This window comes from Macrotis lagotis, chromosome 1, assembly GCF_037893015.1.
Source record: "Macrotis lagotis isolate mMagLag1 chromosome 1, bilby.v1.9.chrom.fasta, whole genome shotgun sequence".
Taxonomy (NCBI): domain Eukaryota; kingdom Metazoa; phylum Chordata; class Mammalia; order Peramelemorphia; family Peramelidae; genus Macrotis; species Macrotis lagotis.
This window is the reverse complement of record NC_133658.1, coordinates 276,524,658-276,539,743: the sequence shown is the minus strand read 5'-3', so window position 1 is coordinate 276,539,743 and position 15,086 is coordinate 276,524,658. Positions and strand designations below refer to the sequence as shown.

At 34.2% G+C, this 15,086-nt stretch overlaps 1 protein-coding gene across 7 annotated transcripts in view; it reads left to right on the top strand.

Annotated features, from left to right (window-relative positions):
- Positions 1 to 15,086, top strand: part of EHMT1 (euchromatic histone lysine methyltransferase 1) — a 281,275-nt gene that overhangs the window by 102,911 nt on the left and 163,278 nt on the right. For 6 of the 7 annotated variants that reach the window (XM_074210543.1, XM_074210547.1, XM_074210544.1 and 3 more), the window contains one exon: positions 7,429 to 7,516. In XM_074210543.1, coding sequence (XP_074066644.1) covers positions 7,429 to 7,516 — 88 coding nt within the window. Of the gene's footprint in view, positions 1 to 67; positions 1,541 to 7,428; positions 7,517 to 15,086 lie in introns of those variants that run through there. The other variant, XM_074210545.1, reaches the window with a different exon arrangement.

The following is a 15,086-nucleotide window of genomic DNA, read 5'->3' as shown; positions in this document are numbered from 1 at the left end:
ATGATTTGCAAGAGCCTTTCAATGATTTTGAATTGGGTGACACTACCTCAGGATAGGTAGGTGCAAAGGTGCATTTGCTCTTAGAGAAATGACAAAAGTTGGCAATATGGCTTCCTTTGCCATCATATGCTTCAAATATTTGCTTCCTAAACAATTCACTGGTAAAAAGAAGGGGGGGGGACTTTTCGTTGAATGCTGGTTGCAGAAATAAATGTCTGTTTTAAATCTTTGTATGCCAGTTATTAAATGATTTGTCTTTTCTTTTTATATTTGACTTTATTCCTATCTGGAAAATCTAATGCTTTTCACATTATCTGAAGTACTATATTGTTTATATACTCCCAGGAGGTTACTCCTGAAGTAGAGTTTCGTTTTTTAGCTCAGGTCCAGTGATATGAGATTTACAAGAGATTTGGAGGGTAAATTATTTGTTTGGAGGGTAACTGTGGTGGATGGGTGATTGTAAATATAAACCTTTGCTGAAGGTTTTCTTAGTACTAGGCCAGTAATTCTTCTATCATTCATTTCTCTTTTATAGACTGATTTAATTTTGGAAATATATGAATATTAGAGGAAGGACCAAGTTTAAAAAAAAAAGCCTTTTAAATACATTTTATGGAAGGAAAGATAAGTCTCTTCCACTCCTTTTTTCTGTTTTTGTTGTTGTTGTTGTTGACCATTGTCTGAAAGCATACTTTCTCTGGGTTTGTCCTATGGCAAATTAGATCAAATTCTTCTCATCTTTTTATATCATCTTGACATGTCTGATGTGATTAATTCCTTTCTGGATGTAAGGAGAATGAACTAGTGTCTACTGTAGTATCATATTTCTCTTCAGTTGCCTTATTTTGTTTCCTAGAATCAACCTCTAGTGCATTAAACTCTTGATACTTAAAGGCATTTCTTATTCCAAAACACAAAGAAGGTGTGAAAATGCTTCCTGGGCTAAGGAATTGTCTCCATTTAGAAAATCCTACCTAGTCATATTTGAGTTCTTCTCTGTAGCCAATATTTTCCTCACATCTCCTTCTCCCCCTTCCCTTGCATAGGTGCCTTGAGCTTTGGAAATTACATCTTTACTTTAAAAAAAAAATGGAGAGATTCACTACTCTTGTGTCCTTATTCCTTGGGTTTTCCCATTCAGTAAAACTGGACTTTAGAAGACTGCAATAAAATAAGCATCAGTTTCTTTGTATATTTCTAAGGTTTTTCTGGAAGAAAGAGGGACAAAATGGTTTAATTTATTTGTGGAACATAATTTTTGTGACATCAATCTAGTGATAAAGGTTAGAAATCATTGTGTTATAGTCAGTAGTATGGAGATTGACGACTACAGGAAAAGGAGAGGATTGGGACTTTTATTTTGAAGCAGCCTATGCTTGGCAGTTGGCTTTTGTTGGGGCTGCTGTTGAAGCCGACATTGCTCTGCTAGGAGGGAGGGTATAAGATTTCTCTGCCAATCAGGAGACGACAGATTGGGGCATGGTGGAGTGTGAGCAAAAAGGGAAGTTTGCTTTGAATTTAAGGGGAAAAAATGGAGGTATTGGCACTTCTACAAAGTTGCTACTAACAAGTTTTAGGTGAAAGTGTGTGCTGGATGTCTGGGATAAATGGTTGAACAGTTAAAAAACTTGACTATTTTGGAGGAGAGAGAAGTGTGTATGTGGTTTTGTGTGTGTGTGTGTTTGTGTATGTGTGTCTGTTCTGTAGAACTCTGAATACTGTCTTCATGTTGGAAAGTATTTTTTTTTCCTTGAAGTTTATGGAGCTGACTTCTGATAGGCCAGTAAGGGGAAGATTGCCCTTTATTTATGGAAGCTTACTGGGAGGTGGATTTCAAGTATTGTTATTGCTTCTTCCATTATCACTGACCCAATGATTGGCTTTTCTTTCTACAGGACATAAATATATATCAAGTTGATAAAATGTGGGGGTTGTGATTTTCTTTGGGAAATGACAGGAACTATTCTCTTTAATGTTAATGAGTGCCATTTTGAGTTGGTTCAGGGATAGATAGGCATTGGGAAAAAAGCTGCTAGGAAAACCTTATAAAAATGTTTTGTTTCATAGGGAATCTGGTAAATTTTAGGGGGATTATCAGAATTGATATTTGTCTTTTACTGACTTTTTGATGCTTTTACCATTTTAAAATCCAGAAATACATGTCCCAAGTTTGTCTGTGTTGAGTTGGATATATAAAGGAACCTTCCTCTCTTTTAGGCCTGCTCTTTCTCCTGTACAAGGAAATATATTATTTAGGAGTGATGGTACAAAAATTTATTGTGACTCAAAGAACTTAAGAAAATGACTAGATTGACTGTATGAAAATGACAGTGTATAAAGAATTGAAAGTCTTGAAGCTAGCAAAAATTTGTGTTGAATATAAAGGAGTTTTTGTGTAACGTCAACAAGGGAAGAGTCAGAGACCCTACCTAGGTATTAGTTTTATGAGGAATATCTTTGTGAAGAGTTATTTAGAGTAGTCCTGTTAGAAAAATATAATAAATTGGTAGAAAAGTATAATAAATATATATATTTCTATAATCAGTTTTAAAATGAAAATTGAAATTAGCTTTGACATTCCTGATGCCTTTTAGATTGCTGAATGATTGGATAAAAAATGCTTAAGGTAATAAATTTTTAAAATTCAGTATATTGAATGCCTACTGATTGTTTTTAGCATTGGTAGGAAATTTTATTTTAGACTAGTAGGGTGGGTAAAGGGACTTGTCTTTGGCAAGTTCCAAGAGCATATAGCTAGACATTATCCTTATTTTAGGGAGAAATATATACTACTGATGAGATTAAAATGAAAATGTTAGTTGTTATTTGAGGTGAAATGTTTCTTGGAAAGTTTAAGTTGGTGTTTTAGATTTACTTTGCCCCACTTTTGTTGATTTTCAGGTTTTTATAAGTAATATTTTAAATTAGATTCACATCATGATTGGAAGAAATTTATATTATAGTGTTTTTTGCTCTTTCTGAAAGAATGTGTTAATGTCACGAGAGAAATAATAAACTAGTAGGTCTTTGCCAACAATTGGGCATGGAAAACTTCTTGTAATATGTTATATTCTATGCTTTGTGATTGGTAGACACATAAGACAGATTCTATTAAGTTTTTTTCCCTCCTCTGACATTTCTTCATTTTTACTAGCCTTCTTTAGGTATTCGCCATTCGTGGTCAAAATTATCATTTCTATTTTTTCAACTGTGATCTAGAAATTCAAATTTTCTTCTTAGACCAGATGTTCGCTTTAGTCTTCTGAAGCCTAGATTTAGTCGTATAGATTAAAATTTATGTGTTTCTCATTTCTTTAGTTCCTTCCCAAGATTTCATTATTCTTGACATGGCTTTACAGATTCCTTTTGACAGTATCATTTGTGCTCACATAAATAGAAGGTGGGTTGTGGTCATCAGTTTTGACAAACTGAGGAGTTTTTTCCATCATGTCTCAGAGATGTATCCTAGATGACAGCAGACCTTTCTTATTATTTTTAGTTTGAAAAATAGCTGTTTCAGAACCTCTAAGGCTGTAGGGACTAATCAGCACTATGATCCTCTTCTGGACCCTTAATTGGGTGATACGTTACTAGATGGCACCTGTGGATCCATATTATCATTCCTCAGAGGACAAGCAGTTGCTTCCTTTTCAGTGTCCAGGGCTTATCTTTAGGAAGAACCATGTTCTTTGTTTAGCTCCAATTGTTCAGTGATCCTTTTTTCCTTACCTCTTTGAATCAGCTTCTTTTCTCTAACTACCTGACAAGAGGCCAGGTTTCTTTTTGCTTCTACTGATCCTGTCTTTCTTTAAAACTCTAACCAGGATAGTTTAGAGTAATGTTGTCAAATTCAAATACAAATAGATTTTGCAGCTCCATATCGTCTTAGAAAATTTCAAATTAATACTATTGGAGTCATATTATATTTTTATTCTTTTGTTAAACATTTTCCGATTGCATTTTAACTTGGTTGGGCCCATTAAGGAGCCAAGGACCACAAGTTCATTCTGGTATTGAAGAAATCTTAAGAAATTTTACCTTCCTTTCTAGCTGACCTTTCTTCTCTTTTAACATATTTAACCTGGGTCATGGCAAAAACCTGAACTTTGTGTCTTTTTAACTTTTCACAATCGGATTCCTTCCTACCTTTTTAGTTACTTCCCCCTTGTGAACTCTTTGATTCCGTTATAATGACCTTTCTGCTATTAACTTAAACTTTGTTGTTGCTTACACATGACATTCCAAGTTCTGACTTTTTTTTTTATTAGCTATTTTGGATACTTGGAATGCTATCACCTCTGCTTCCTGGCTTCATTAGCTTCTTTCAAGATTCAATGCAAAATATTGACAAAAGCAAGAGATAAATTCTAATCTACCCCCCCCCCCCCCCCAGGATACTTTGTATATGAATTGTTTGTACTAGTAGTCGAATATTTTCTCTCCTCCCCCTATGCCTCAGGGTGCCCCCCTCCCCCATTAGAATGTGAGCTTCTTGAGGAGAGGGACTAGATTTTTTTTGTCTTTTTTTTTTAATTAAAAAACCTAAACAGCATGCTGAGTCCAGGGTTTAACACATAATTGATTCCCTCTGTGCAGGTTACTATGATATTCTCTTTGCTTTTCAGAAGTTTTTTATACAAATATTCTATGAAATTATGTTTATTTTTGACTTTAGGAATTAGATCACTATCATTGTTTTAAGTTATTTATGTGATACTTTAAAGTTACAAATTACTTTTCTCATGACAGATATGTAAAATTACAAGGTTCAAATACAATTATCCCTATTTTTTTTGAAGAACAGTTAAGATTAAGAATTTACATGACTTGTCCAATAATTACCTAATATTATCCTGGTTTTAGAACCAGTCTATTAACCTGTCTCCTAGGTCTAGTGGTGCTACACCTTTCTACCTTGCACAAATCCAAATTCATTAACTTTGTCTCTTTCAGGATATTCTCTAAATCCTCTTTCAGTTAATCTTGACTTCTTTATATCTAATATTTTCACCCATACCAAGTATGTCAATATTATTCCTTTATTATTGAAGCATGAACATAATTGTTAGAGGCTGATCTTGAAACCAAGAAAATTTGAGTTCAAGTTCTCCCTCTGATAGCCCATGATTTGAATTGTGTAATTTTGAACAGTCGTTTATTCTCTGAGTGCTTTGGGCAGCTCTTTAAGATTAGAAATTGCAGAAAAAGTCTCAATCTTCATTAGTGGGTAGGTCATATTGACATTCTGTGTACCAATGCAGTCGTACTTCAAGTTTCTATTTCTTTAATAATATATTGTTTTTCAGGTCTTTGGACAAAGATCATATAGTTAAATTAATTCAGGAATACTGTGATTCTTATCATTCTTTTCTCCTTTTCTGCCATACAAAATTTGGAGCTCTTTTGTATTTTTTTTTCCTGTTTGTATATCACTGTGACTGATGAACTGATTTCCTGGAAGCAAGCCTCTCTTTAGGCTAGAATCAAGCTTGGCTACTTATCAGGTAGCATGGACCATCATTGAAAGCATCCTTGAAATTCTTTCAGCTTGGAAATACTTGTTTTTGTTCCACTGATTTAGTATTTAAGAATCCAAGGAAATGATTCACATTAAAACTAGTTTGCTAACAATAAGTAGACTTGGAGGTGGAGTGAGAAATATAGCCAAGAATGTATTAATTTAACCAGTGTTTGTTAAATATCTTCTCTGTGCAAGGCTAGACTGTACACGAAAGAAAAAAAAAATCTGTTCCTGCCCTCAAGGAACTTACATTCTTCTGGTTTAAAACACAAGTTGTACGTTAAGCAAATACATGGAAATTTGAAGAGTTTTAATAAGCTTGAAGAATTATGAAAGGCTTTGAGTTGGAATGAACTCATGAAGATTTTGACTCCTGAAGAATTTTAAGGGTTCATTAGGTTTCTCTTAATAAGAACACTGAAGAGCTAGCTTTTGAATCTCCAAAATATTTAGTAGAGTTCAGAAAAATCTGTAACATTTCATAAGGATACCATCTGTAGATATTAAAAAAATCATTAGCTTCTTTAATGGCATTGGAAATAATACTCATGGCTAACAGTAAGGTAAGATACTATTGTATCCAGGCTGATGACCTGTTGAGCTGTCTTGCTCTGGGATTCTTATCCAACTATCCCAGCCTCCACTTTGTCTATTTTTGATTATACAGCCAACTTCACAGTGGTTGTATCTTAAGGTTAGTTGTTATACAGATCAGTAAATTCTGACCAAGTAACTTTGTCAGACCTTTTTGAAATTAAATTCTTAGATTCTTTTTAGTGGTCATGATAACCAGTTGCTCTGTCCTTACAATTAGCCCAATAAATTATAAGCCTCATGAGGACAGAGGCCAGGTTATTTTTTTTCTCCTAAAGTATCTTGGATTATGCTTGGTAGATAGTAATATTCAATAAATATTATTAATTTGATTTTGTTAATACAATTGACTATATAGACTTGAAATGCTAATTGGCTGGAGCATTGGTTTCAAAGATATAGAAAAGGGGCCATTAAACCCTGCCGGCCACATGATGACTTCAAAAACCCCATTTTAACAATGTCTATATTTTGTTGTAGTTTTATTTTTTTGTTAAACATTTGCCAATTATATTTTAATCTAGAGTTTGTAGGCCTTACATTGCCTTTTTGACATTTGTGGTCTAGCAACACAGTTCTGTTGGCAAATCAACCCACAGTTATTTGTGTCAAGAACTATGCCAACCTATGGCACATTGAAAAAGGCAAAAGATAGTCCCAATATGCAAGCAGCAATGAATGGACAAACAATATAAACTGGAAATAATCAAAGTTATTTAGGGTTTGAGACTGAGTTTTAGCTGGAATTTGAAGGATGCTAGGGAACTCAGGAGGAGGAGATGAGGAGGGAAAGCATTACAGGCATATAGGAATAGCCAGTGAAAATGCGTGGAATCAGGAGATGGATCTCTTGTTGAAGGAGGCCAGTGTCATTGGATTGAAAAGTACAAGGAGGGGGACTGGGGGGATATAAGAAGTGGGGAGACAGTTTATGAAGTGCTTTGAATACCAAAGAGGATTTTTAAAAATTTATTCCAGGAGGTAGTAGGGAACTCTGTAGTTTATTGAGGAGGGAAGTGATATGGTCAGACTTAATGCAGATATTTGTCATAGTTTCCTGATTCTGAGACCAGCTCTCTAGCATTATGCCTGCCTCTCATCTTTGAAATTATAAACATATTTCAGGCATACATAATATAAAACATTTGGAAATGTTTTTATTTAATCTTTTTAGCTGTCAACCAGCTTGGGGAACAAAAGGATTAATTTTAAATTTGGGCTTCTATTTAAACTAGAACTTTAAATATTTGTGAGAATTGTTTACTGTATTGTATGTTTTAGTCAATTTTAAAAATTCTTTTTCATTGTAGCAAGCAGTGTTGAATAAGGAGGAGACTAAGAACGATACCTGCATGAAGACTGAATTGCTGAAAGATATTACAAACAATAAAGAAGAAGGTAAGTATATATTTTCAGTTAAGACCTTTCCTGCCATTATTTGAGTCAGTGGATTTGACATTGGTAAATAAATACTGAAGCCTTTATTGTTTTAGTCTTCAGACTTCATTTAGTATAATAAATTAATTTTTCTTGAATGGGTATTCAGTAGTGCTTATTGCATGCTATATACATACTAGTTATTGCTTATGAGAAAATATTTTTTCCATAAATGGTATTGTTGCATTTTTTCCCTTTTCTTTTACTTTGAACTGGACAGAATTTGTAGGGTATGTATGTAGGTTCATGAAATGAATTGAGTAGGGAATCAAAAAAAGACTTTATCTCAAAGGCAATTTCTGGTCTGTTTACTTTACTGTTTACTAATATATGATGCTGTAGTTTGCCTAGTTTTATTGCCTTCTTACTCCCCCTTGATTAAGAAGTTGACTTTTTGACCTTTCTGCTAAATTATTTAATCTGCCTGATCATCAGCTTTCTTTTTCATAGAGACCTGAAACTTGTTTTATTTTTTTGTATGTGAGAGCCTAACATTTAATGATCAGTTAATTAACTGTATCCCTTAGTTTCTTTGGTTATTAGTAGTCCATATTGTTTTATTGAACTATTTTTCATATCTAGCACATTTTTATTGATATTTCTTGTAACTTGGTAATGAACAGTGTTAATCATCAAATACTTCATGAAATGTTTTTGCAAGAGATCTTGCAAAAACCATATCTTCATACCTCTGCATTAATTATCATTGTCTCTTAAAACTAAGTTTGGAAAATGCTTTCCTTAGAATTCGTCTTTGTGTGATTGTTCATGGATTGGCATCAATATCTTACAGAGGAAGGAAATAAGGCTGCTCTTTGGTATCTGAGTAACACAGAACTATACTACATTTGAATATTGGAAGGAACCTTGGTAGTCATTAGCCTAATGAAAGAAATCTCCATTATAACATATCTGGCAAGTGACTATCCAACCTCTGTTTGAAGACCTTGAAGGAGAAATAAATTCACCATCTCTTGAAATTGTTCTTTCTATTTTTAGGCAGTCCTAATTGTTAGGCATTTTTATGTTCCTTAACTGGTTTCTGTGCTACTTAAACCCATTGCTGCTGGCTCTACCCCTTTGGGCCACAAAGGACAAGTCTACTCTTCCACTGTGACATCCTTTCAATTACTTGGTTAGATATTATGTTCCTACTAAATCTTCTCTTCTCCAGGGTAAACATCCTTAGTTCCTTCCGTTGATTTTCTGTAATATGAACTTAATTGTTCTTCAGTTCATCAGTATCCTTTTAAAACTTTTATGTCCAGAACTGACCATAGTACTATAGTTGATGTCTGACCCAGACATAGTACTAAGGGACTAGGCCCCTTACTTCTGAAAGCTATTTTTCTGAAATGCCACTCAAGATCATATTACTGTTTTTGCCTGTCATATTGCACTTTTTAATTATATATTGAATATCATTTCACAGGTGTTTAGACATTTTTCAGAAAAGTTGCTGCCTAATCATGCCTTACCCATTTTGTACTTGTGAAATTGATTTTTTTTTTTTTTTTTTTTTTGTTTTTGCAAGGCAAATGGGGTTAAGTGGCTTGCTCAAGGCCACACAGCTTGATAATTACTTAGTGTCTGAGGCCAGATTTGAACTCAGGTACTCCTGACTCCAGGGCTGGTGTTCTATCCACTACACCACCTAGCTCCCCTGAAATTGATTCTTTTTACCCTCAAACCCACATTTTCTTTCTTTCTTTCTTTTTTTATTTTTTAAGATTTTTCAAGGCAATGGGGTTAAGTGGCTTGCCCAAGGCCACATGGCTAGGTAATTATTAAGTGTCTGAGGTTGAATTTCAACCCAGGTACTCCTGACTCCAAGGCCACTGCTCTATCCACTAAGCCACCTAGCCTACCTCAGACCCACAGTTTCTTAATGGAAAGAATGTGGAATTTAAAGTAAGAGGACTTAGGTTCAAATCCAAAGACTACAATTTATCTTTGACTTTAATGTTTGTGGGCATCAGTTTTCCTCATTTGGAAAATTATGGCGTTGTACTTAATTGAAAAATGAAGGTGTTGGACTAAAGTGGAAGGCCTTTCAAGTTCAAAATATATAGTATTGTATCTTTACATTTCTCTGTTGAATTTTATTTTATTAGATTAATTCAATCTCTAGACTTTCAAAACTATTTTTGGATCTTGACTGTCATTCAATGTGATGGCTATCCCTCCCAACTTTGTATAATCTGTACATTTGATGAATATGCCCTCTATTTTTTTCCTGATAACTAATTAAATGTTAAAAATGTTAAAACATAAGTCCAAGCACAGATCCCTGTACCATTACATTGAAGACCTCTTGCTAAGTTGACATAGAACCATTCATAAATATTTTTTCATATTAATCATCTTTTAATTAATCACATTTATCAAAAACTTTATTTAAATCTTGGTACCCCTCACCTAATCTACTGCAACAAGCTCCTAATTGCTCTTCTTTACTCAAGTTGATCCCAACTCCATACACTTAACAAAGTGTGAAAATCTTTTAAGTGTCTAGAATTGACTGTATTTCTTTTACTGTATTTCTCTCCCCCTCCCCCTCTCCACTATTAACTTCCCATGGCTTCCTTCTGCCTCTTGGGGAAAAAAAAATAGAAACTCCTCTTTTTTTTTTACTTTTGATCTATTTTACAACCTGATTTCAACCTATCTTTCCAGTTTGATTTCAAACTATTCACTTTTCTATAATCAACAATTCAATAAAATTGACTTCATTGTATTGTTCTTAGAGGGAACTCATCTCTTATTTGTACAATGCCTTTCTCTCATGCTGGTATAAATTTCTTCCTCCCTGTGTCTCAGAATCTTTGATATACAAAGTCAGCCCTATACTCTCCTGCCCTTAACTACCTTGCTTTTATTTTCTGTTAATTCTTTTGTGGGTACGTGTTGTCTCATCTCATAGTATGGAATCTTTTTTAAGAATAGGCATCTTTAAACAGCATTTAGTAAATGCTTGCTGCTTGATGACACTAATTTATTGCAAATAATGATCAAAGTACAAAATATTTTTGCACAATTTCATTCTAGATTTAAAAGTGACATAGAGTGCTGGCCCTGGAATCAGGAGAACTGAGTTCAGATTTTGCTTTAACATTTAATAGCTGTATGACCCTGAGCCAAGTCACTTAATTCTGTATGCCTCTGTTTTCTCATCTGTGAAATGAAGTGTCAAGGGGTGGCTAGGTGGCACAGTGGATAAAGCACTGGCCTTGGAGTAAGGAGTACCTGGGTTCAAAACTGGTCTCAGACACTAAGTAATTACCTAGCTGTGTGGCCTTGGGCAAGCCACTTAACCCCATTTGCCTTGCAAAAACCTAAAAAAAAAAAAGAAGTATCAAACTACTTTAATATCTTTACCTAAAATATCCCCAGTTAGGTCACAAAGGGTCAAATTTGTATGTTTTTCAAATGCTTGCAGATTGATAACAATGATTTATGGCAAGTAATCATCAAAATACTAAAGATTTTTGGTCAAATCTCAGTCTAGATTTGAAAGTGATTTAAATGGACATTGATGCTGGTCAGAACACAGCAATCTTCCTAAGATAATTAAAGATAATTTTTCTCTAGCAAGTTCAACATGTTTTTAAATACATTGCAACTAAGATTGCTTAGGGGACAAAAGAGTAGAAAGATACTTGACTGTTGAAATGGGTACAGAAATTGAGACACAAAACAACCAGTACCCAAACTAGTAACTGAGGGACTACCAAATCCTAATTTAAAAATTGCAAATCTTTAAATCCATATATTCTAAAAGAACTTAGAATACTGTGACTCTTGAGTGTTCCTATTTTAAGATTGTCGTTATTAGAATAGCAAAAAGAAGAGCATCTCCTGAGGTCACCTTGGAGAAGTATTTGAAGGGACAGAGAAAGAAAACTGAAATCAGCTTCTCTCAGACATACCCAAGTCTGCCTCATCATTTCCTTAGCATTTGAGCCTTCCATCTTTCCCTTCCTCCTTCTCTGTACCTATTCTTTTCTCTTGTTCATAGCCAAACCCCTAGAAAGCCCTGTCTTTATTTATTTAACTCTGTATTCTTCCCTTATACCCACTTCTCAACTCTTTGCAATCTATTGCTGGACTGAAATTGACTTCTCCAAGGTTAGAAGTAACCTCTCTTTTGTAATATTTTATAAATTTTTTTAGTATGTTTGTTTTATTTTCACATCTCCCTCATTTCACATAACTAATCAACTATCTCTTATAACAAAAAGTAAAGAAGAAAATTCACATTTTATCACTATATTAACTGAAGTAAAAAATAATGAAAGCTTGAACCAAGATAGTAATTGTGTGAGAAGAGAGGAGGAGCATAGAAAAAACATTGTGGAGATAGAAAAGCAAGATTTGGCAACTAATTGGATACATAAAGTTAGGACTGTTGGCTAAAACCAAAGTTGTGAATATTGAGAGACTGAAAGGATGGTGGTCCTTTTAACAGAAATTTGATTGATTGAGGTGGAAATAAAGGGTTCCAGAGATGTCTTTGGAAGATCCAGTTTAGAATGTCTAATGGGCAGTTGGTAATATAGGGCTAAAATTTAGAAGAAAGGCTAGAGTTGGATTTATAAACCTTTATGTTATCTGCATAGAGATAGTAATTAAAACTTGGTGACTTGATGGAGGTAACAGTTGTGTGTAGAAGGGAAAAGAATGTCCAAGACAAGAGTTTTCTTTGGGTAGGATTAGGAAAACCCAAAAGAGAGATATTATACAAATGGAGAAAATAGTCAGTGAGATCATTTGCAGATTAAAGGCCACAGAATGTAATTAATTGAGAAAAGAGATTTTTGGTTATTTTGGGGAGAGCAGTTTTAATTGGATGAGGAAGCTAGATTGCACACAGTTGATGATTGAATTAAATGAAAGGAAGAGAAAGCCCCAAATATTGGTAGCCTTTTCTAGGAATTTTGCCAAGAAATGGTAGAGAAATATAGGGCAGTACCTCACAGATCAGCTTTCCATTCTCCCCCATTGATGAGATTATATCATTCATTTATGAAATGATTTTTGACCATCCTGATTTTGACCTTCCTGAACATTTTCTGAGTTGTACTTCCTAAAATGTTGTGCCTAGAATTAAACGCTACATATTGCCTATCATTATAGTCTTGGACACTATACTTTTTTTTTATTTTTATTTTTTGAATTTTGCATGGCAATGGGCTTAAGTGACTTGCCCAGAGGTCACACAGCTAGGTAATTATTAAGTCTCTGAGGTTGGATTTGAACTTAGATCCTCCTGACTCCAGAACTGGTATTCTATCCACTGTCCCATTTACTTGCCTAGACACTACACTTTTAAGATTAGTCTTTTGGACTACCATATTATTTTGCGGATTCACAATGAATTTGCAGTCCACTTAAAGACATAGTCATAGAACCACAGACATCCTCCCCCCCCCCCCCAACACATCTATCTTTATCAGTCACGCTCTTATCTCACCAAACATCTTCAAATTTCTATTTGTGAAATTAATTTTTAAAAACTTCATATGTAAAACTGACTTTTTATCTTTTTTACAATTTCAGTTTTAGATTTGCTTCAAGATCTAGTGAGAAATTTTTTTAAGTGCCTACTATGTGCCAAGCACTTTGCTAACCCTTTGGGACATGAAAACGGGTAAGAAAATCAACCCAGTTCTTTTGATCTCAAGGAAAAGCACAGTTTAATGGAAGAAGAAAGCAAACAAACAACTATGAATGAACAAGACATATTGGATACCTTGGAGATGATTCCAGAGGGGAGAGTACTAAGATAAGAACTAGGAACAGCTTCTTGCTGAAGATGAATTATTAGCTTAGACTTGAAGGAGGCAGAGACGAGGAGGAAAAAAGTTCCAGGCATGGGATCAATCCATTGCTTTGTTTTTGGATCCTATCATACAATGTGCTAGTTATACTTGATTCAGTTAATGCGTCAATTATACATTTAAATCATTGATATTTAGAAAAAAATGAAACATCACCAGGCCAGGTGTAGATATTTGGGAGACTGACTTTCTCTTTGACATCAATTCATTTAATTCCTTTTTGGGTTCACCTATTCAATCCGTTCCAAATATTGTTCTCTTCCATATATCTCCATCTTTTTCTCAATCATAACATGAATTTCCTGATCTTCTAGTCTAGTAACCCTGTCAAAAGGAAATAAGGTTGTGGGGTATGAACCTATTCTTCGCTAGTCCATGCTTTCTCTTAAGTTCACTATTGTTCTCTTTTGTATTTTCACCAGCCCATTCATTTAATAATATTTCCTAGGATTTTTGCCAAGAATTTAAGTCAAACCAAGAACTATTCAGCTATAGTTTCATACTCTATTTTTTTGAAGGTGGCAGTATTATTTACTGTTTCCCAATTCTTCAAGCACCTTTTCCATGCTGTATGATACATCAGGGGTTACTCAAAATGGATTGTATATGCTATTTATGATTCTTCTGTATTTAAAGATGGAGTTTATCTGGGTTTGATAACTGAAACTTAATTAAGGGGTAGTTAGGACCTCTTTTCCTCATATGTTAGGGAAAAAGTTTTTCTTTTGGCAGAGAAAACTGAATGAGAATGAGCAGTTCTACTTTCTTTTGTTTGTCATTATCTTTTCTTATTCTTTCATTGATCCTTCTCTTCTTGAAGGGACATAATAACTATTAGACCAAGCCTTCCCTTTTTTAGGTGAAGAAACTGTGATCCTGGTAAGTTAAGTGACTCATGAATGGTAGGAAAACTAGGAGAGGGCAATGTCATAAAAAGCCAGGAAGAAGTGCTTGCATTTGGGAGGTATGGTTAAACTGTCTGAAATAATTGTGAAGAGATCAAGAAAGTGACATTTGAGAAAAAGGGACTTTGTATGTGGAAAAAACAATGACAAAAATAATGAAACCCAACTTTATATAATTATAATGACCCAGATTGTCCTGGTAAAAGACATGAAAAAATGCATTTTCTTTCCTTGATTGGATGCTATTATTGCCTATGTGGAAAATTTCAGTTGACATAATTGTATTGAACTACCTTTCTCCCCATTCTTTTGTTTATTTTTTGTTACAGGCAGGGTAAGGGGATGGCAAAGATGAAATTTAAAAAGATTTTGATTGCATATAGTTGGAATAATTATTGACAAGCATTAAAAAAATTGTTGCTAATTTTGGAGATGCCATTTTTAATCCAGCAGTAGAGTTGGAAGTAAGAGGGAAATGAGGTTGAAGAATCAGTTAGTATAGGTAAGTTTTAGAGTTTGTGAAAGGGAAGAAAATTATAGCACAGTAGTTTCAGAGGATATAGCAGACCAAAGTGTTGTTTAAATGATGAGATAGATTTAGATATATTTGTAGATACTAGGGAAGGAGCCATTGGATCAAAAGAATGATGACTAGAATTTTCAGATGAGTGGAGATAGGATGGGATCATGGGCATAAGTACAGAGTTAGTCCATGGCAGGGATGATGACTCTTTGAAACAGGTATAGAAGAGGAAATAAGGAAGGATGATAGTGAAAAATGATTTT